This window comes from Salmo trutta, chromosome 34 (assembly GCF_901001165.1).
Source record: "Salmo trutta chromosome 34, fSalTru1.1, whole genome shotgun sequence".
NCBI classification, from domain to species: Eukaryota; Metazoa; Chordata; class Actinopteri; order Salmoniformes; family Salmonidae; genus Salmo; species Salmo trutta.
The window spans coordinates 34,401,287-34,422,582 of record NC_042990.1 but is presented as its reverse complement, the minus strand read 5'-3'; the positions used below and the strand labels follow the sequence as shown (position 1 = coordinate 34,422,582).

The window sequence follows — 21,296 nt, the reverse complement described above, 5'->3', positions numbered from 1 at the left end:
TAATCAGCTGTGTTTGCTAGGGATGGAGAAACAGTGTGACACCAATCAGGCCCCAGAGGACTGGAGATGTCCACCCCTGCTAATTAGAGGATGGGCTGTCTGATCTAGCACAATTGAATGATGGTCATGCCAAGAGTCATTGAGATAGGATGATTAACTATGGAAACTTATCTGAAGTCAGCATCACCTTCCGGAAGATCAAGCCCCCTGGGACAGTCATACAATTTCATCAATATATCACATTCGCTGCTGGAATAGAAATGACTATATAGTTGGCTTTATTGTGTTAGATATCAATAGAAGAAGAAGAAGAAGGTACCGTTGGTCAAAACTGCCTAATTCCCCAATGGTTAGGAGGAAAGATTGGCATGAGACCATAACTTATCATGAACATTATGAACACTGCTACAAACTTATCTTTATCGTTCACCCAAATAACTGTGGGGTGGTCAGCCAAATGCCATATGCCATAAAGCATTTTCTTTACAGTGCTAGGATACATCACTGCAATGTATTTTTGGGGGGTCTGAGAATAGAGATGAAATATGTGTCTGGGTAAAACAATAGCTGCCGTTAGAGAGTCAAATTATTCTACTCCGTGTCACATCACCTACCTGTTTCTCAAGTCTGATAGCCAATGGAATGGAGGCGCTTGTCCGAAGCCAGACTCTGTGTTAATATTAACCCTTGTGTTGTCTTAAGGGTAAAAAATGACCTGCCACTATGTTAAACAGCACAGAAAACCCTCGAAATGATTGTTTTTCAACTTGAAATTTGATGACTTTTCCTAGAGCTGGGATCTTTTAATGTAGACTGTACTATACTGACTCTGTTTTACAAATCTTTCATTGTGAGTATTTTAACTTTTTGTATTGTTTGTTGGTTTGGCAATGACACTATCAGCCAGAGAAATATGCTAAGGATTATCACCACAGCAAGCAAGGTACTTGGAGTCAAACAGACAGGCCTGGATGAGATCTTTAAGGTCAGGGCCCTCCGCAAGGCTCACAAAATCATTTTAGACCCAAGCCAACCCCTGTACCCGGACTTTGAACTACTCCCCTCTGGGCACAGGTATAGGGCACCCCATCAGCAGGAAAAACAGAACTAGACAATCATTTGTGCCAGGTGTGATATCCCTCCTAAATAGCTCAGGCTAATGTTCCTATCCACCCAGTAAGGCCAGCAGGCTAATGTTCCTATCGACTCAGTAAGGCCAGCAGGCTAGTCTTTTTTTATTTTTATGTTTTATTGCTATGTAACTGTTCTGAAAATTGTATTGTCAATTTTGTTTTGTATTTAAACGGCACTTTAAATGTGTACATGACACGGCAACAAAATGTCCCCATGGGGACAATAAAGTCAGTAAGTAGAGTGACCCCAACATTAGAAAAAGTGAAACATCGCCTTTGCTCATATTTCCATGAAAACTGTACACCACCAGGGTACAAAGATTGTCTTAGGGTCATTTTTGACCCAGCAGTTATAAAATAATTTACACACCACAAAAACCACAAAGACACACACATACACACAATGAGAAATTGAGATTGTGTGCTACTGATTGAACTCAGACAAAACTAAAACTCTCTTGTGCATATGCCGCATCTCCCCTCCACGATCTCACACATGACAGTTCACAGACAAAATAAAAACAATTTCAGACAAAAGAAACAACAATTTTAAGACAAAATAAAAATGTATTTAAAGCATTGTTTACTTATGGGGGATGCAGTCAGAGGCTATAAAGGTGCTACAGATGACAATCCCCCCCAGTTCTCCCTTTGCTAAAGCCATGAGTGCATGTTTCAGTGCCCAACAGGTCAGAGATCTGATTCTTTCAGATGTACACGATGCAACAACAGGACAATTATTTAGGAGATGAGGAGGTATCTGAAGAAGATGGGGAAGAATACAACCCAGAGCAGGATGCATCATCTTCAGATGAAGAAGAAATCCCCTAAGCTGAAAAAGACACATTTTTGTCAAAGAACAGCAAAATATCATGGTCCTTGTCATCATATGTCAACCAGGGCAGGATGGCAGCACAAAATGTCATAAGGATGACCCCAGGGCCCACAAGACATGCAGTTGTCCATGCCCAGGACATCTCCTCAACATCTCCTACATGTTCATCACACCAGCCATCGAAAAGATCATCCTGGAGATGACACATTTGGAGGGTTTCCGTAAATATGGAGACAACTGGAATAGGATGGATGAGATTGACCTACGTGCCTACATAGGGCTGCTAATCTTAGCAGGTGTGTATAGGTGTAACGGTTGTCGTCGGATATAGTGGACCAAGACGCAGTGGGGAAATGTGCACTCATCTTTTTATTTAATGGATAAGAAGGAGAACCAAAATAAACACGTACACAAAGAAAACACAACGACTATTCACAGGCTGGTAAGGCACAAGGCTATACACAGAACAATCTCCCACCAAGCACTCAACAAACACACACCTATATATAGGACTCTCAATCAGAGGCAACTAGAAAACACCTGCCTCCAATTGAGAGTCCAACCCTAATTAACAAAACATAGAAATACAAAAGACTAGACAGAACATAGAATACACTAACATAGGACAATGCCCAAAACCCCCCGGAATACATTAAACAAATACCCTACTAAACAAACCACCACCCCGAACCACATAAAACAAATTCCCTCTGCCACGTCCTGACCAAACTACAATAACAAATAACCCCTATTACTGGCCAGGATGTGACAGTACCTCCCCCCCAAAGGTGCAGACCCCGGATGCACCTCACACAAAAAACTAAATTACCCCAAAACAAACATAAATCCCCTAAACTAAAGGGAGGGAAGGGAGGGTGGCTGCCGTCAACGACGGCACCTGTGCTACACCCTCCTTCCCCAACCCACCTATACTGGAGGTGGCTCAGGTTCTGGTCTACAGCCACCCAGACTGTAGGTATACTCGCTTGGTTCCGGACCGTAGGCAGACTCACTCGGTTCCGAGCTGTAGGCAGACTCACTCGGTTCGGAGTTATAGTCAGACTCGCTCGGTTCCGGACCGCATGCAGACTCACTCGGTTCCGGATCGCAGGCAGACTCACTCGGTTCCGGACTGTAGACCCATTCACCCCTCTCCGAACTGTGGGCCGTCTCACTCGGTTCTGCACAGTGGGCCGTCTCCCTTGGTTCCGAACTGTAGGCCGTCTCACTCGGTTCTGCACAGTGGGCCGTCTCCCTTGGTTCCGAACTGTAGGCCATCTCACTCGGTTCTGGGCTTAACACTCTTTCCGGATACTCATGACGGGGTACTGTCGTCGGATACTCTGGACGGGGCACTGTTTCCGAATACTCTGGACGGGGCACTGTTGCCGAATACTCTGGACGGGGCACTGTTGCCGAATACTCTGGACGGGGCACTGTTGCCGAATACTCTGGACGGGGCACTGTTGCCGAATACTCTGGACGGGGCACTGTTGCCGAATACTCTGGACAGGGCACTGTTTCCGGACACTCGAGGCTGGGCTGACGCACTGGAAGCCTGATGCGTGGTGCTGGTACTGGAGGTATCGGGCCGTGGAGGCGCACTGGCGGTCTCGATCGCACCTCCTGCACAACCCGTCCTGGCTGGATGGAACTAGTAGCTCTGTACGAGCGGAGTGCTGGTACAGGGCGAACTGGGCTGTGCAGGGGCCTGATGGTTGCCGTGCGTAGAGCGGGCGTAGGGTAGCCTGGACCTAGGAGGCGCACCGGTAACCAGATGCGCTGTGCAGGCATCCTCCTGGATGCCCACACTAGCACGGCACTTGCGAGGGGCTGGGATCACTCGCACCGGACTGTGCGTGCGTATGGGCGAGATCGTGCGCACTTCCGCATACCTCGGTGCTCTCTACTCCAAACGCTTCCCATAAAAAGCACGGGGAGCTGGCTTAGGTCTACTGCCTGGCCCAGCCAAACTACCCGTGTGTCCCCCCCAAAAGAAAATCTTGGGGCTGCCTCTCCACCTCTACCTGCTTCCCAGGCAGGTTGTCACAATGGTCCAGTAATTGTTCCCACGTCCATTCAATCCTTGCCTCCAATACTTCCAGCGACCAGGATGCGCACTGCTTTCTCCACTCCAGGTGCTGCTCCCTATAGTCCACCCGTTGCTCCTTCCTCCGCTGCTTGGTCCTTGGTTGGTGGGAGATTGTCACATTCTTTGTTGTCTGAAGATAAAGAGAAGTTATTGTCGGACCAATACGCAGCGGGGTTATGTGCACTCATCTTCTTTTTATTTAATGGATAAGAAGGAGAACCAAAATAAACACGTACACAAAGAAAACACAACGACTATTCACAGGCTGGGAAGGCACAAGGCTATACACAGAACAATTTCCCACCAAGCACTCAACAAACACATACGTATATATAAGACCGTCAATCAGGTCCTGCTCATTATACCTTATCCAACCTCTCAGTTCCTCCACCCACAAATGCTATGACATCTTCTGGTTTCAATGATGTTTCTAGAGACAATATCTCTCTCATAATCACTAAATGCCTAGGTTTACCTCCTCTGTACTCACATCCCACCATGCCTTTGTCTGTACATTATACCTTGAAGCTATTTTATCGCCCCCAGAAACCTGCTCCTTTTTCTCTCTATTCTGGACGTCACAGACGACCAATTCTTATAGCTTTTAGCCGTACCTTCATACTTATTCTTCTCTGCTCCTCTGGGGATGTAGAGGTGAATCCAGGCCCTGCAGTGCCTGGCTCCACTCCTACTCCCCAGGCGCTCTCTTTTGATGACTTCTGTAACCGTAATAGCCTTGGTTTCATGCATGTTAACATTAGAAGCCTCCTCCCTAAGTTTGTTTTAGTCACTGCTTTAGCACACTCTGCCAACCCGGATGTCCTAGCTGTGTTTGAATCTTGGCTTAGGAAGTCCACCAAAAACTGCGAAATCTTCATCCCTAACTACAAAGTTTTCAGACAAGATAGAACGACCAAAGGGGGCGGTGTTGCAATCTACTGCAGAGATAGCTTGCAGAGTTCTGTCCTGCTATCCAGGTCTGTACCCAAACAATTTGAACTTCTACTTTTAAAAATCCACCTCTCCAAAAACAAGTCTCTCACCGTTGCCGCCTGCTATAGACCCCCCTCGGCCCCTAGCTGTGCTCTGGACACCATATGTGAACTGATTGCCCCCCATCTACCTTCAGAGCTCGTGCTACTAGGCGACCTAAACTGGGACATGCTTAACACCCCAGCCATTCTACAATCCAAGCTTGATGCCCTCAATCTCACACAAATTATTAATGAACCCACCAGGTACAACCCCAAAGCCGCAAACACTGGCACCCTCATAGATATCATCCTAACCAATGTGCCCTCTAATTACACCTCTGCTGTTTTCAACCAAGATCTCAGCGATCACTGCCTCATTGCCTGCACCCGTAATGGGTCAGCGGTCAAACGACCTCCACTCATCACTGTCAAACGCTCCCTGAAACATTTCAACGAGCAAGCCTTTCTAATCGACCTGGCCCTGGTATCCTGGAAGGATATTGACCTCATCCCGTCAGTAGAGGATGCCTGGTTATTTTTTTTAAATGCCTTCCTCTCCATCTTAAATAAGCATGCCCCTTTCAAGAAATTTAGAACCAGGAACAGATATAGCCCTTGGTTCTCCCCAGACCTGACTGCCCTTAACCAACACAAAAATATCCTGTGGCGTTCTGCATTAGCATCGAACTGCCCCCGCGATATGCAACTTTTTAGGGAAGTTAGAAACCAGTACACACAGGCAGTTAGAAACGCCAAGGCTAGCTTTTTCAAACAGAAATTTGCTTCGGGCAACTCCAACTCTAAAAAGTTCTGGGACATTGTAAAGTCCATGGAGAATAAGAACACCTCCTCCCAACTGCCCACTGCACTGAGGATAGGAAACTCTGTCACCACCGATAAGCCCACTATAATTGAGAATTTCAATAAGCATTTTTCTACGGCTGGCCATGCTTTCCACCTAACTACCCCTACTGCATTCAACAGCACTGCACCCCCCACAGCTACTCGCCCAAGCCTCCCCCATTTCTCCTTCTCCCAAATCCATTCAGCTGATGTTCTGAAAGAGCTGCAAAATGTGGACCCCTACAAATCAGCTGGGCTTGACAATCTGGACCCTTTCTTTCTAAAATTATCTGCCGAAATTATTGCAACCCCTATTACTAGCCTGTTCAACCTCTCTTTCGTGTCGTCTGAGATTCCCATAGATTGGAAAGCAGCTGCTGTCATCCCCCTCTTCAAAGGAGGTGACACTCTTGACCCAAATTGCTACAGACCTATATCCATCCTACCCTGCCTTTCTAAGGTCTTCGAAAGCCAAGTCAACAAACAGATTACCGACTATTTCGAATCCCACCGCACCCTCTCCGCTATGCAATCTGGTTTCAGAGCTGGTCATGGGTGTACCTCAGCCACGCTCAAGGTCCTAAACGACATCATAACTGCCATCGATAAGAAACAATACTGTGCTGCCGTATTCATTGACCTGGCCAAAGCTTTTGACTCTGTTAATCACCACATCCTCATCGGCAGACTTAGTAGCCTTGGTTTCTCAAACGATTGCGTCGCCTGGTTCACCAACTACTTCTCTGACAGAGTTCAGTGTGTCAAATCGGAGGGCCTACTGTCTGGACCTCTGGCAGTCTCTATGGGGGTACCACAGGGTTCAATTCTTGGGCCAACTCTTTTCTCTGTATACATAAATGATGTCGTTCTTGCTGCTGGTGAATCTCTGATCCACCTCTACGCAGACGACACCATTCTGTATACTTCTGGCCCTTCTTTGGACACTGTGTTAACAACCCTCCAGACGAGCTTCAATGCCATTCAACTCTCCTTCCGTGGTCTCCAACTGCTCCTAAACACAAGTAAAACTAAATGCATGCTCTTCAACCGATCGCTGCCTGCACCTGCCCGCCCATCCAACATAACTTCTCTGGACGGTTCTAACTTAGAATTTGTGGACAACTACAAATACCTAGGTGTCTGGTTAGACTGTAAACTCTCCTTCCAGACTCACATCAATCATCTCCAATCCAAAGTGAAATCTAGAATTGGCTTCCTATTTCGCAACAAAGCATCCTTCACTCATGCTGCCAAACATACCCTCGTAAAACTGACCATCCTACCAATCCTCGACTTTGGCGATGTCATTTACAAAATAGCCTCCAATACCCTACTCAACAAGCTGGATGCAGTCTATCACAGTGCCATCCGTTTTGTCACCAAAGCCCCATATACAACCCACCACTGCGACATGTATGCTCTCGTTGGCTGGCCTTCACTTCATAATCGTCGCCAAACACATTGGCTCCAGGTCATCTACAAGACCCTGCTAGGTAAAGTCCCCCCTTATCTCCGCTCACTGGTCACCATAGCAGCACCCACCTGTAGCACGCGCTCCAGCAGGTATATCTCTCTGGTCACCCCTAAAGCCAACTCCTCCTTTGGTCGTCTCTCCTTCCATTTCTCAGCTGCCAATGACTGGAACGAACTACAAAAATCTCTAAAACTGGAAACACTTATCTCCCTCACTAGCTTTAAGCACCAGCTGTCAGAGCAGCTCACAGATCTCTGCACCTTCACATAGCCCATCCTTAATTTAGCCCAAACTACTACCTCTTCCCCTACTGTATTTATTTATTTTATTTATTTTGCTCCTTTGCACCATATTATTTATATTTTAACTTTTAACTTTCTTCAAACTACAAATCTACCATTCCAGTGTTTTTCTTGCCATACTTTATTTACTTTGCCACCATGGCATTTTTTTGCCTTTACCTCCCGTATCTCACATCATTTGCTCACATTGTATATAGTCTGATTTTTTTCTTCTGCATCATTGATTGTATGTTGTTTTACTCCATGTGTAACTCTGTGTTTTTGTATGTTGTCGAACTGCTTTGCTTTATCTTGGCCAGGTCGCAATTGTAAATGAGAACTTGTTCTCAACTTGCCTACCTGGTTAAATAAAGGTGAAATAAAAATAAATAAATAAATAAAATCAGAGGCAACTAGAAAACACCTGCCTCCAATTGAGAGTCCAACCCCAATTAACAAAACATAGAAATACAAAAGACTAGACAGAACATAGAAATACACTAACATAGGACACTGCCCAAAAAACCCCGGAATACATCAAATCAAAATCAAATCAAATGTATTTATATAGCCCTTCTTACATCAGCTGATATCTCAAAGTGCTGTACAGAAACCCAGCCTAAAACCCCAAACAGCAAGCAATGCAGGTGTAGAAGCACGGTGGCTAGGAAAAACTCCCTAGAAAGGCCAAAACCTAGGAAGAAACCTAGAGAGGAACCAGGCTATGAGGGGTGGCCAGTCCTCTTCTGGCTGTGCCGGGTGGAGATTATAACAGCACATGGCCTAGATGTTCAAATGTTCATAAATGACCAGCATGGTCAAATAATAATAATCATAGTAGTTGTCGAGGGTTCAACATACATAAACATACATTAAAAAAAAATACCCTACTAAACAAACCACCACCCCGAACCACATAAAACAAATACCCTCTGCCACGTCCTGACCAAACTACAATAACAAATAACCCCTATTACTGGTCAGGACGTGACAATAGGTCCCGAGGTGAGGCTACATGTAGTTTCTAGGATGCAGAGAGTGGAAGGGCGATTTTCCGTGCCACGATGCCACTGAAAGTCTTTCACGCTTTCTCAAGAATGCTACGATTTGATAACCGTGAGTCAAAAACTGCAAGACATTTGCGAGACCAACTGGCGGCCATAGGAGAGGTCTGGGAGAAGTGGGTGGAGCGTCTGCCATACCTCTACAACCCTGGGCCTGAAGTAACAGTGGATGAGCAACTGGTTCCATTCAGAGGTACATTTTTATTTTCATATCTGTAATGTAGTTGATTTTCACTGTTCATTTTATTATGTATTTCTGTAATATCATTGATTTATGCGATTGTTTTCTGTGACACTGATACTAATTACTGATAGTAATCTCTTCTGTCAAAAGGTTGCTGTCCTTTCCGGCAGCATATGCCCAGCAAGCCAGCAAAGTATGGCATCAAGATATGGGTGGCCTGTGATGCACAATCCAGCTACGCTTGGAAGATGCAAGTTTACACAGGGAAGCCGACCAGTGGAGGCCCGGAGAAGAACCATGGGATGCGGGTTGTGCTTGATGTGACAGATGGACTGAGGGGGCACAATGTGGTTTCTCAAATGATTGCCTCGCCTGGTTCACCAAATACTTCTCTGATAGAGTTCAATGTGTCAAATCGGATGGCCTGTTGTCCGGGCCTCTGGCAGTCTCTATGGGGGTGCCACAGGGTTCAATTCTTGGGCCTACTCTTTTCTCTGTATACATCAATGATGTCACTCTTGCTGCTGGTGAGTCTCTGATCCACCTCTACACAGACAACACCATTCTGTATACTTCTGGCCCTTCTTTGGACACTGTGTTAACTACCCTCCAGAGGAGCTTCAATGCCATACAAATCTCCTTCCGTAGCCTCCAACTGCTCTTAAATACAAGTAAAACTAAATGCATGCTCTTCAACCGATTGCTGCCCGCACCTGCCCGCCTGTCCAGCATGACTACTCTGGACTGTTCTTACTTAGAATATGTGGACAACTACAAATACCTAGGTGTCTGGTTAGACTGTAAGCTCTCCTTCCAGACTCACATCAAACATCTCCAATCCAAACTTAAATCTAGAATTGGCTTCCTATTTCGCAACAAAGCATCCTTCACTCATGCTGCCAAACATACCCTCGTAAAACTGACCATCCTACTGATCCTCGACTTTGGCGATGTCATTTACAAAATAGCCTCCAATACCCTACTCAACAAGCTGGATGCAGTCTATCACAGTGCCATCCGTTTTGTCACCAAAGCCCCATATATTACCCACCACTGCGACCTGTACGCTCTCGTTGGCTGGCCTTCGCTTCATAATCGTCGCCAAACCCACTGGCTCCAGGTCATCTACAAGAGCCTGCTAGGTAAAGTCCCCCCTTATCTCCGCTCACTGGTCACCATAGCAGCACCCACCTGTAGCACGCGCTCCAGCAGGTATATCTCTTTGGTCACCCCCAAAGCCAATTCCTCCTTTGGCCGTCTCTCTTTCCAGTTCTCTGCTGCCAATGACTGGAACGAACTACAAAAATCTCTGAAACTGGAAACACTTATCTCCCTCACTAGCTTTAAGCACCAGCTGTCAGAGCAGCTCACAGATCTCTGCACCTGTACATAGCCCATCAATAATTTAGCCCAAACAACTACCGCTTCCCCTACTGTATTTATTTATTTATTTATTTTGCTCCTTTGCACCCTATTATTTATATTTCTACTTTGCACTTTCTTCCACTACAAATCTACCATTCCAGTGTTTTAATTGCTATATTGTATTTACTTCGCCACCATGGCCTTTTTTGCCTTTACGTCCCTTATCTCACCTCATTTGCTCACATTGTATATAGACTTATTTTTCTACTGTATTATTGACTGTATGTTTGTTTTACTCCATGTGTAACTCTGTGTTGTTGTATGTGTCGAACTGCTTTGCTTTTTCTTGGCCAGGTCGCAATTGTAAATGAGAACTTGTTCTCAACTTGCCTACCTGGTTAAATAAAGGTGAAATATTTTTTTTTTAAACATGTCACGTGTGAAAGCAGTTCAGGGTGCTGAATCTTGTCCTGATCCACCTGAGACTGCAGCTGGGGCAGACAAGAGGAGGAGATCCCAATTCTGCCCCCCAAAGGACTGTAAAACAAATACTATGTGCTGCACATGTAAGAAATACATCTGCAGTCTATGCACACACACTTGCATACTGCCCCACATGTGCTAATTAGAGTTGATTGATTTATGTTCTTCACGTTTTTGTTTTGTATCTATTATCTTATTCTTATTTATTGTTGTTGTTTATACACCTTGTGGGTGGGGGCAATGGTTCAAAAATGGGAGAAGACCAGTATTTTTTTGTTGAATCCCTCATTGTACAGTATCAATATGTAGCCTAAATAGTTAATTACTTTTATTGTTTCCCTTCAATAAAATGCATTCAAAACTACTTTCTCACATTTCTGCTACTTTCTTAGGCTATACAAGTGCTATCGCTTGCTAAGAAAATGATGTTTACACCTATGCAGTACCTTTAGCAATAATAATAATAATAATAATAAACCTCTACTTCAGTAAAGAAAACAATTATGACAGGTGTGTTGTAATAAAAACAAGTGGTGTCCACTGATTAAATGCAGTCTTTCTGCATTGTGAAGAGGTAAATCCCAGATATTCACAAAGTTTGTGATGAATGACAGGTTGATTAAAATTCAATTAAGATGCTTTATTTTAGGGGTTTATGGAAGGCGGGTCATTTTTGACCCTTAGGACAAGAGGAGTATCCAGAATGTTAATACTACACAGGGGTTAAGAGGGAGTGTCTGGGTAGAGTGAAGAGCGAACCCAACAACTATTAACATTGCAGGAAATAGGCTTCACACTGGGTATCATTTACTGTATGCAGGGATGTCCTGTTTGTAAGGATGTATTATGATAATATAAGAAATTCCTTGATTATGAATGATAAATCATGTATTTCAATACGTCACTACAGCATTATACACTTTCCTGCAGGTTCTCGAAAAAGCCCGACCTCACAGGCTAGTTCCAATCAGGTGACGTAATGTAGGGATTTAAATTAAACTCTTTTCTAATTTACACCTGTTGGATTTTCTATTGTTGCTGAATGGATTAGCTATGTATTGGAAACCCTGAAATGGAAAGTCTTATTTCAGTCTATTTGTGAAGATAAGCTAGGCCCTGGTTAAGTACTATTTTTCCCTCTTTCGCTTAGATCCATTCATTTTCTTCTGAGACTGGAAGGTTTGAATTATGGCAGCCATTTACTGCAACAAAGAATATAATTTGGATAAATATCATCTTAGCCTCAGAAAAATACACACTCTATTCTGCCATTCTGTTTGTTTTTGACCACAGCATTTTCGATTAGAGAAGAGCATTACAGCAAATTACGGATTTTACTGTGCTTGTGTTTTGGTGCGGTTCTTGGGTGAACGGTCTGACGCCTATACACACAGAGCCCAGAATGCAGTTTGGATAGTTCCACGTCGACCCTGCATGCTGCAATGAAATGGATGAAATATAGTTTCCGGTATCCAATGGGGTGGAGAGGCCTTGACTCACTGTATCAAAGTGAGGAGGCTGTCAGTGAATCAGCAGAGAAGAGGGACTAGAGCGAGGAGGGGAATGAGGGAGGAGGGGAATGAGGGAGGAGAGGAACGAGGGAGGAGAGAAGGGAGTAGAAAGGTGGAGGGCTCTGCCACAGAAGGAGTGCCCGTGGAGAACACTGATTACTTACTTTTAAAACATCAGTTTGATGGAGAGACGCGCCCTGCTTCCCAGCGGCCTCCCATCCGTCTCTGACGCTGGGGTGGTGATTGATGAGGCGTCCGCCAGCGTTGTACACTGCCTGCCGCCCAGAGCTGATGCAGAGGCCAGCCCTGATTCTCTGTTTCTCCCCTCCATGGGTGTGTCTGTCTGTGTGTGTGTGTGTGTGTGTGTGTGTGTGTGTGTGTGTGTGTGTGTGTGTGTGTGTGTGTGTGTGTGTGTGTGTGTGTGTGTGTGTGTGTGTGTGTGTGTGTGTGTGTGTGTGTGTGTGTGTGCATGTGTGTGTGAGTCTGTGTGTGTGTTCCACGTATTTGTGCGCAATCACCTGCCACCAGTTTTAATTAAAGGGCCGGCAATTAAGACAGATTCACTGATTAAGGAACACTAAACCTGTTATCATTTGTTAATAATGAATCTCTCTCCTTTTTTCACATGGAGCTTCCTAGAGCATATTGATCCCAGCTAGATGGGACTTGGAACACTGATGTTCGAGAATTCTGTGGTGTGTGTGTGTGTGTGTGTGTGTGTGTGTGTGTGTGTGTGTGTGTGTGTGTGTGTGTGCGCGTGTGTGTGTGTGTGTAAAGGGTCACTTTAGGTTTATTGATCTGTTGTGGGGGGAGGGTCTGACCTTCTGTCTACTAATAGATTTAGGTTTAATGTAGTCTGACATTGGATGTGTGTGATTTAGGTTCATGTAGCATGGCCACATGTAGGGGAATGCACACACACACACACATCCAATGTCAGACTATATGAACCTAAGTCACACACATCCAATGTCAGACTACATGAACCTAGATCACACACATCCAATGTCAGACTACATGAACCTAGATCACACACATCCAATGTCAGACTACATGAACCTAGATCACACACATCCAATGTCAGACTACATGAACCTAGATCACACACATCCAATGTCAGACTACATGAACCTAGATCACACACATCCAATGTTAGACTACATGAACCTAGATCACACACATCCAATGTCAGACTACATGAACCTAGATCACACACATCCAATGTCAGACTACATGAACCTAGATCACACACATCCAATGTCAGACTAGATGAACCTAGATCACACACATCCAATGTTAGACTACATGAACCTAGATCACACACATCCAATGTCAGACTAGATGAACCTAGATCACACACATCCAATGTCAGACTACATGAACCTAGATCACACACATCCAATGTCAGACTACATGAACCTAGATCACACACATCCAATGTCAGACTACATGAACCTAGATCACACACATCCAATGTCAGACTACATGAACCTAGATCACACACATCCAATGTCAGACTACATGAACCTAGATCACACACATCCAATGTCAGACTACATGAACCTAGATCACACACATCCAATGTTAGACTACATGAACCTAGATCACACACATCCAATGTCAGACTACATGAACCTAGATCACACACATCCAATGTCAGACTACATGAACCTAGATCACACACATCCAATGTCAGACTAGATGAACCTAGATCACACACATCCAATGTTAGACTACATGAACCTAGATCACACACATCCAATGTCAGACTAGATGAACCTAGATCACACACATCCAATGTCAGACTACATGAACCTAGATCACACACATACAATGTCAGACTAGATGAACCTAGATCACACACATCCAATGTTAGACTACATGAACCTAGATCACACACATCCAATGTCAGACTACATGAACCTAGATCACACACATCCAATGTCAGACTACATGAACCTAGATCACACACATCCAATGTCAGACTAGATGAACCTAGATCACACACATCCAATGTCAGACTAGATGAACCTAGATCACACACATTCACTGTTCTGCAGACTGACATGATGTTTGGAATAGGTGCTAGGCTACTTTCCAGTTTCTTTTCTGCGTTTTAAAAGTGAGAATTTAGAAAAAAGTATATTATTTCCTTCCTGTCGGATATTGAACTCCTGTCTGACTACAGGCCCATTCAGCCAGCACCGCAGGGATTTTAAAGTTAATATTAGAATTGCATTGAGAATGCTTGAGTACTTTGATGACACATCGGCGACACTGTTGCTATGTAGCCCCCAAGTCTCGCCAATGTTGCCTCTTCTTGTCACTATCAATTCACACCAAGTTATTTCTGAGACCGTGAACGGTTTTCAGAATCCAGAAAGACAGGACATTCAGTGTAAATGCCTGAGTGAATAACCCCTTTCTGTTGCTGTGGTGGCGTTGGCCCCGCTCTCTCTCTCTCTCCGCTCTACCCCTCCCTCCCTCCATCACTCTCTAGCTCACTCTATCTTGTCTCATGCAGCCAATGTTTGTGTCATTTATATTTTGTCAAATGGATGGGAGATAGAGAAAAGGCTAAAGCTTTGAGACTGGGATGTGTGGGATGACTAATCAATTACCTCCGAGTCCAGTTGGGGATGTCACGGTCTCCGCACCGTGGGCCCCGGCCTGCTTTACACTACAGTACAATCAATGCACTACATTTCGAACACATACAGTGAAAGAGAAGAGACTGACTGACAGGGTGGTTGGTTGGTGGTAGAGAGGCATTAAGTCTCAGACTTGGTGTCGTCTGCTCACTGTAGAGGGACAGTGATTGCCAGGCTAAGCTGGATGAATACAGCGACGTCTCCTCAGCTCCATTCTACTCTGTAGGCTATGTGTAATCATGAAACTATTCTGACAATGACATGTATGGAAAGGCCTCTGAAAGCCACAGAGTGGACTAGTCTACCGGAGCCACTAGTACTGTAGTTTTGCTTTCACAGATTTGTTATTTTATTTCACCTTTATTTTACCTTTATTTAACCTTTATTTAACTAGGCAAATCAGTTAAGAACAAATTCTTATTTACAATAATAGTGTAGCACTCAACTGTCTAACATGGGAGGGATGGTGACAACCCTCTCCCTCTGTTGGAATTATGTCCAGCGCAGAATGGTTTAACTCGTGTAATTAACATGTATATTATTGGATGAGAAACACGACGCCACTGATACCTTAACTCGCTGTGTGGCCAATGATGCTCTTCCACATAAACAAAATATCCCTGCGGAGTTGCCTCCTGCTCTGGTAACGAAGGTGCTAGTTCAAGTAGATGACATTTCCTCCACGAATATGTGTACATTTGAAAGGGATTCCATCCATAACATTTATACTATGGTTATTCGAGTATGTGAAATGGTTTAACTCAGGCAGAGTGCCAAGCCTACTGTTATTGTTTTGAGACCTCTGTGTTGTTCTTTACATCGGTTCTACACATTCCTAACATTTTCCCAGTGGTACACATGTTCTGTATCCCCCAAAGTGAGGATCTGTGCTAAGCACATCCTGTAGAAATGTTTCTGTTCACTCTTTCAACAAACCTTATGCTAAGAGCAGTGGATACATGTAAAGTAATTACAGTCACTTTATGCAAATACTATATTTCCAAAGCAGTTAAGGGCGGAGTGGGTGAGGTTAAACCAGACATTGTTCTGTTCTGCTGTCTCTGCCTCTGTCCCAGGATGTGACCCAAATGGCATCCTATTCCCTACATAGTGCACTACTTTTGACCAGGACACATGGGGCTCTGGTCAGAAGTAGTGCACTATACGGGGAATAGGTGAACATTTGGGACGCTCCCACAGTGTGGGTAATGGAAGAGACTTTTTGCGTGATAACATGAATGATATGGCACAGCTCCAGCTTGGAGAAGCCACTAAGCTGTGATCCATGTGACCGTGTCCTTTTAATGACATATCCCACCAGTCATCAGTAAAGGTTGGTGTGAGGCAGGCGGGAATGAGGGGAGGGGGAGGAAGAGGAGGAAGGGAGAGGAAGAGGGAAGAGAGCCCAGTCCCTTCGAAGGCAGGCTACTCGTCTCATAGACGTTTCTTCTGGCCAGCTCCTTTGTGTGTTGTGGTGGCATGGGCCAAAGCCGTGCAAGGGCGAGGGCCAGATACACTATCTACTCTGTAAGCATATTAAGCCTGTACCGGTGTGACGTTCTGAACAGGTGGATATACTGTAGCTAATCCTCTGTGACTAATATATAAGCTCCTTATATGCTTTGTTTATGATCTCCACGCGGTAGCCTTCACTTTGTGACTAACGTATAAGGGTCTTCATACACCGTGTTTATGCTTTGTATACACTCCGTATGTCTACACACCAGAGTGTAATGCTTCCAATACACCGACAGCGTCATTGGGCAAAATAGTACGCAGCATCATCTGGATATATATGCAACAACAGTTCAACATTCATCTTCTGCTACCATTTCTGTCAAGCAGTCTACACATACAGTTAGATGCATACGTTAGATAAATCCTAAGTATGCACCACACAGAACGCACTGCAACTGCCTCTGCGACGCAGCGCTGCAAGGTGAAATAAATAAATGAAAGGTAAACACAGGGCTTCATTGGAAATGAATGTCATTCTGGTGTACCAAAAATGCAATGACGCTGTCGGTGTGATTGAAGCGTTAGGCTTTGACCAAGGGCGTGTGGCTAATACAGTTGAGGATCCTCCTCTTTTGTAGTGTTCTCACCAGGGGAATGGACATCCTGTTTCTCCATTCAACATTACCCTATGAATATGTCCTATTGTCATTGATGCATAATAAGCAACCTGACTTTGGATTTTGAAATTCCACCATTTTTACTTAGGTCTACAAGATGCCATTTTTTTTTATTACCTATGTACTGTGTCCCAGCCTGTCCCAACCTTGTTTAAAAAAATAAAAAGAAAAAAAAAGGGTTATCTTTTTTGATTGGCTGAGACACTAAAAGACACCGGTGTTGTAGCATGCTGACTTTGAACGTGGATGTAAAAAAACCTAATGATTTTTTCCTCTTGTTTTCCTCAGGTTATCTGGGATGAATGTCCCGTCTCCTATTGTCAGCAACAAGAACTGGCTGAGGCTACACTTTGTAACCGACAGTAACCATCGATACCGGGGCTTTAGCGCCCATTATCAAGGTAAGCCTCTGTTTCAATCAATGCAAAGACGCTTAGCAAGGAGTTTCCTGACCACCTAAAAGAAAAACTTAAATAAGAGTGTAATCCTTTTAAAGCCCTGAGAGAATCAACACATAGTGCTCTGAAAGGGGGATGAATCATACACCTCTTCACTCTGTCCTCCTTAATTAGTTTTTCTTCTTATTGTCATGATAGGGCTGTCTTCTTAGATTTGCTGTTTTCTTTTCTTTTCATGTCATTTTTTTTTGTTTCAGACTGACGTAGTCATTCTATCATTCTGTCTTTCAACTGTCATGATTACAACTACAAGATACATATTTATTTTCTCATGGAAACCGTAAATCCCGAGGACATGATTTGGGTGGGCAATTAGAGCTTTTGGTTTTTACTTTTAATTAGAACCCTCTCTCTGTAGCAATGCCAACTACTGTATGCACAGCACAGCGCAGCACAGCATTCAATTAAAAAAGTGTTTTTTGCCTCTTCCAAACTAACCAATAGATTAACAACAAATCACTTATTCTCCTCTTTTTGAAATAGCTGTCTCTTTTTTCCCATCTTATTCCAAAGCTGCTGATTAAACGAAATGAAGCTACTGTATAATAGATCATTCAGAATCATATACTCACATGTGCATTGCTGTGTGTTGTGTTTGTGGGGTTATTCTGACACAAATGTACCATAAACCAAATCTTTAAAAATGTCCCCCACACTGAATTTTTTTTATCCTATTGAAGGACCTGGATAACATATAAAATATGAAATATGTTTGCCTACTGTTACATCATGGAAAATGTGTTTGGATTAAAAATAGCTCCCGGAACCACTTTATAAGATACGACGAGGTGCTAAGTTTGCTTATTAGCTCATCAGATGCTTTAAAGCTAGATTCCGTGATTTAATAAACAAATAAAAACGTACATGTTTGTTTTATGACTCTGAACTCATGAGACATTTATTTAAGTTATATCCTTCAAGGATCTGCTGGAATTTGACTTTTTCCTCGAAGCACCTGTTAACACATAAGGTGTGAGTGTTTACATAGTATTCTTCAAGGATCCCAGACCACAGACTGTAGCTTTAATAGAATGTGAAGAAGCAGGGGTTAAACCAGGACTTCCCAAACTGTTTTCATCCACGACCCCATTTTGATATCTGAAAATGTTCGCAGTCAATTGAAAAACATTCTAACAGTATTTCTGATTGTCTTCTCAACTCACCATCACATACTTTTAGTGTGGGGCTATGACAGGCAATTGCAAATTAGTCTGACATAATGTCTCTAATGCTGCATTCAAAACAACTGGGAACTTGGCTTCACACAGATATGAGCTGGCGAAGGGTACCATGAGTTTTAATGCTGTGAGGGAGACAGCAGGGTATTAATTCTCCTGAGACTCCATTTACATATCAGGCGACCCCACATGGGGTTGTGACCCCTAGTTTGGGAACCACTGGGTTAAACTCACTCTGAAACAGATCTGCAGAGAATAGCTCAGTGCATCTGAATGGGTTTATTTCTGTCCCTGACACCTCTCCAGAGGACAATGTTAAAGCACTTTTCACATCCTCACAAAGGCAACGTCTGTATTTAAAGAAAGAATAGGGTATGAATAAATAATATTCTCATCATTTACTAACGATTGTAAATAGTTAGCGAACCATTTTTCTAATACCCTGCTAAAGAGCTATTCATTGGACATCAGTATATGAAGTGTCACACATTGAGGACTTTTTTATTAAACACAACTTATTGTGAATATTCTCAACGAAAAGGACGTTAGAACCTCATTTATTTTCTGGCTTGGTGCCAGGAACAGTAGTGGGTTCAAAAGGTTTTTAAAATGGACAAACCTTTACCTCCGCACTTGGTGAGATTGGTCAGCAAGAAGATTGAGATTTGATCTTCATCTCTGCGTTGATGTCTGCCTAGGGATGTATTGCCCTTGACAACGGCCCTGTGTGAGACTTCTTAATGTGGCCCTACTGGTACACACCACCGGGTGAGCCACAAGCAGCCCAGCTTCAAACCACCTGGTGAGCAACAAGCAGCCCAGCTTCAAACCACCTAGTGAGCAACAAGCAGACCAGCTTCAATCTACCTGGTGAGCAACAAGCAGCCCAGCTTTAAAGCAGCAGCTGCAAAGCACCTTAGGACACCAAAACCACCCCAAAATCCAATTTACCCAACGGATCTGTCTGAAAGAAATCCCATCAGAAAAAGCACGTTCACATCTCTGATTGAACCAGTTATTGACATTAGCCAGCTGTTGCGCTCCCTCTCAATGCAGCTCATCTCTCATAGGAAGTCGGTGGCGGGCGAATTGAAGCTGTTATTGGCAATGCTGCTGGGCCTCTTTTCAAGGCCACCTCTGATAAGCAATGGAATGGAAGAGACCACGTCTCACCTTAATCAAAGTTTGAGGGGGAATTTGAACACAGACAATGTTTGTATTTGTATGTGTGCAGCCTTGCTGCTGTTCAGCACTATTAGAAAGGAGTTCACGAATAGCATTATAGTGCCTTCAGAAAGTTTCACACCCTTGACTTTTTCCACATTTTGTTGTGTTACAGCCTGAATTTAGAAAGTGACATTTTTGTCACTTGCCTACATACAATACCCAATAATGTCAAAGTGGAATTATGCTTTTCAATTTCAAGTTAATTGAGTCAACAAGTATTCAATCCCTTTGTTATGGCAACCCTAAACAAGTTCAGGAGCAAAAATGTGCTTAACAACTCACATAATAAATTGCATGGACTCACTTTGTGTGCAATTAGTAGTGTTTAACATGATTTTTGAATAACTACCTCATCTTTGTACCCCACACATACAATTATCTGTATGGTCCCTCAGACAAGCAGTGAATTTCAAACACAGATTCAACCACAAAGACCAGAGAGGTTTTCCAATGCCTCGCAAAGAATGGCAGCTATTATTTAAAAAAAAGCAGACATAGAATATCCTTTTGAGCATGGTGAAGTTGTTAATTACACTTTGGATGGTGTATCAAAAAACCCGGTCACTATAAAGATACAGGTGACCTTCCTAACTCAGTTGCCGGAGAGGAAGGAAACTGCTTAGGGAGGTCAATGGTGACTTTAAAACAGTTGAATGGCTGTGATAGGAAAAAACTGTGGATGGATCAACAGCATTGTAGTTACTCCACAATACTAACTTAAATGACAGAGTCAAAACAAAGAAGCCTCTACAGAATAAAAATATTCCAAACATGTATACTGTTTGCAACAAGGAAACAAGGGAACATCTAAGAGGAAAACCTGGTTCAGTCTGCTTTCCAACAGACACTAGGAGACAAATGTACCTTTCAACAGGATAAAAACCTAAAACACAAGGCCAAATATACACTGGAGTTGCTTACCAAGATGACATTGAATGTTCCTGAGTGGCATAGTTACAGTTTTGACTTAAATCGGCTTGAACATCTTTGGCAAGACTTGAAAATGTCTTGCAATGATCAACAACCAACTTGAATCATTTTTTAAAGAATAATGTGTAAATATTGTACAATCCAGATATGCAAAGATCTAAGAGACTTACGTAATCAGACTCACATCTGTAATCGCTGCCAAAGGTGATTCTGACATGTATTGACTCAGGGGAATGAGATATTTCTGTATTTCATTTTCATTTGCAAACATTTCTAAAAATATTTTTTCACTTTGTCATTATAGGGTATTGTGCGTAGATGGGTGAGATTAAAAACAAACAATTTAATAAATTTTGAATTCAGGCTGTAACACAACAAAATGTGGAATAAGTCAAGGGGTGTGAATACTTTCTGAAGGTTCTGTAACTACCTGATAGAGTAAATGTAGATGAGTTTAGCTGTGGATGTCTACTGTATG

General features: G+C 43.4%; 1 protein-coding gene across 1 annotated transcript in view; it reads left to right on the top strand.

Annotated features, from left to right (window-relative positions):
* Nucleotides 1-21,296, top strand: part of LOC115174068 (CUB and sushi domain-containing protein 3) — a gene marked incomplete in the record, with an annotated part of 716,433 nt that overhangs the window by 350,697 nt on the left and 344,440 nt on the right. Inside the window, 1 exon segment of the mRNA XM_029732731.1 lies at nucleotides 17,314-17,426. Within this exon segment, the coding sequence (XP_029588591.1) occupies nucleotides 17,314-17,426 (113 nt within the window).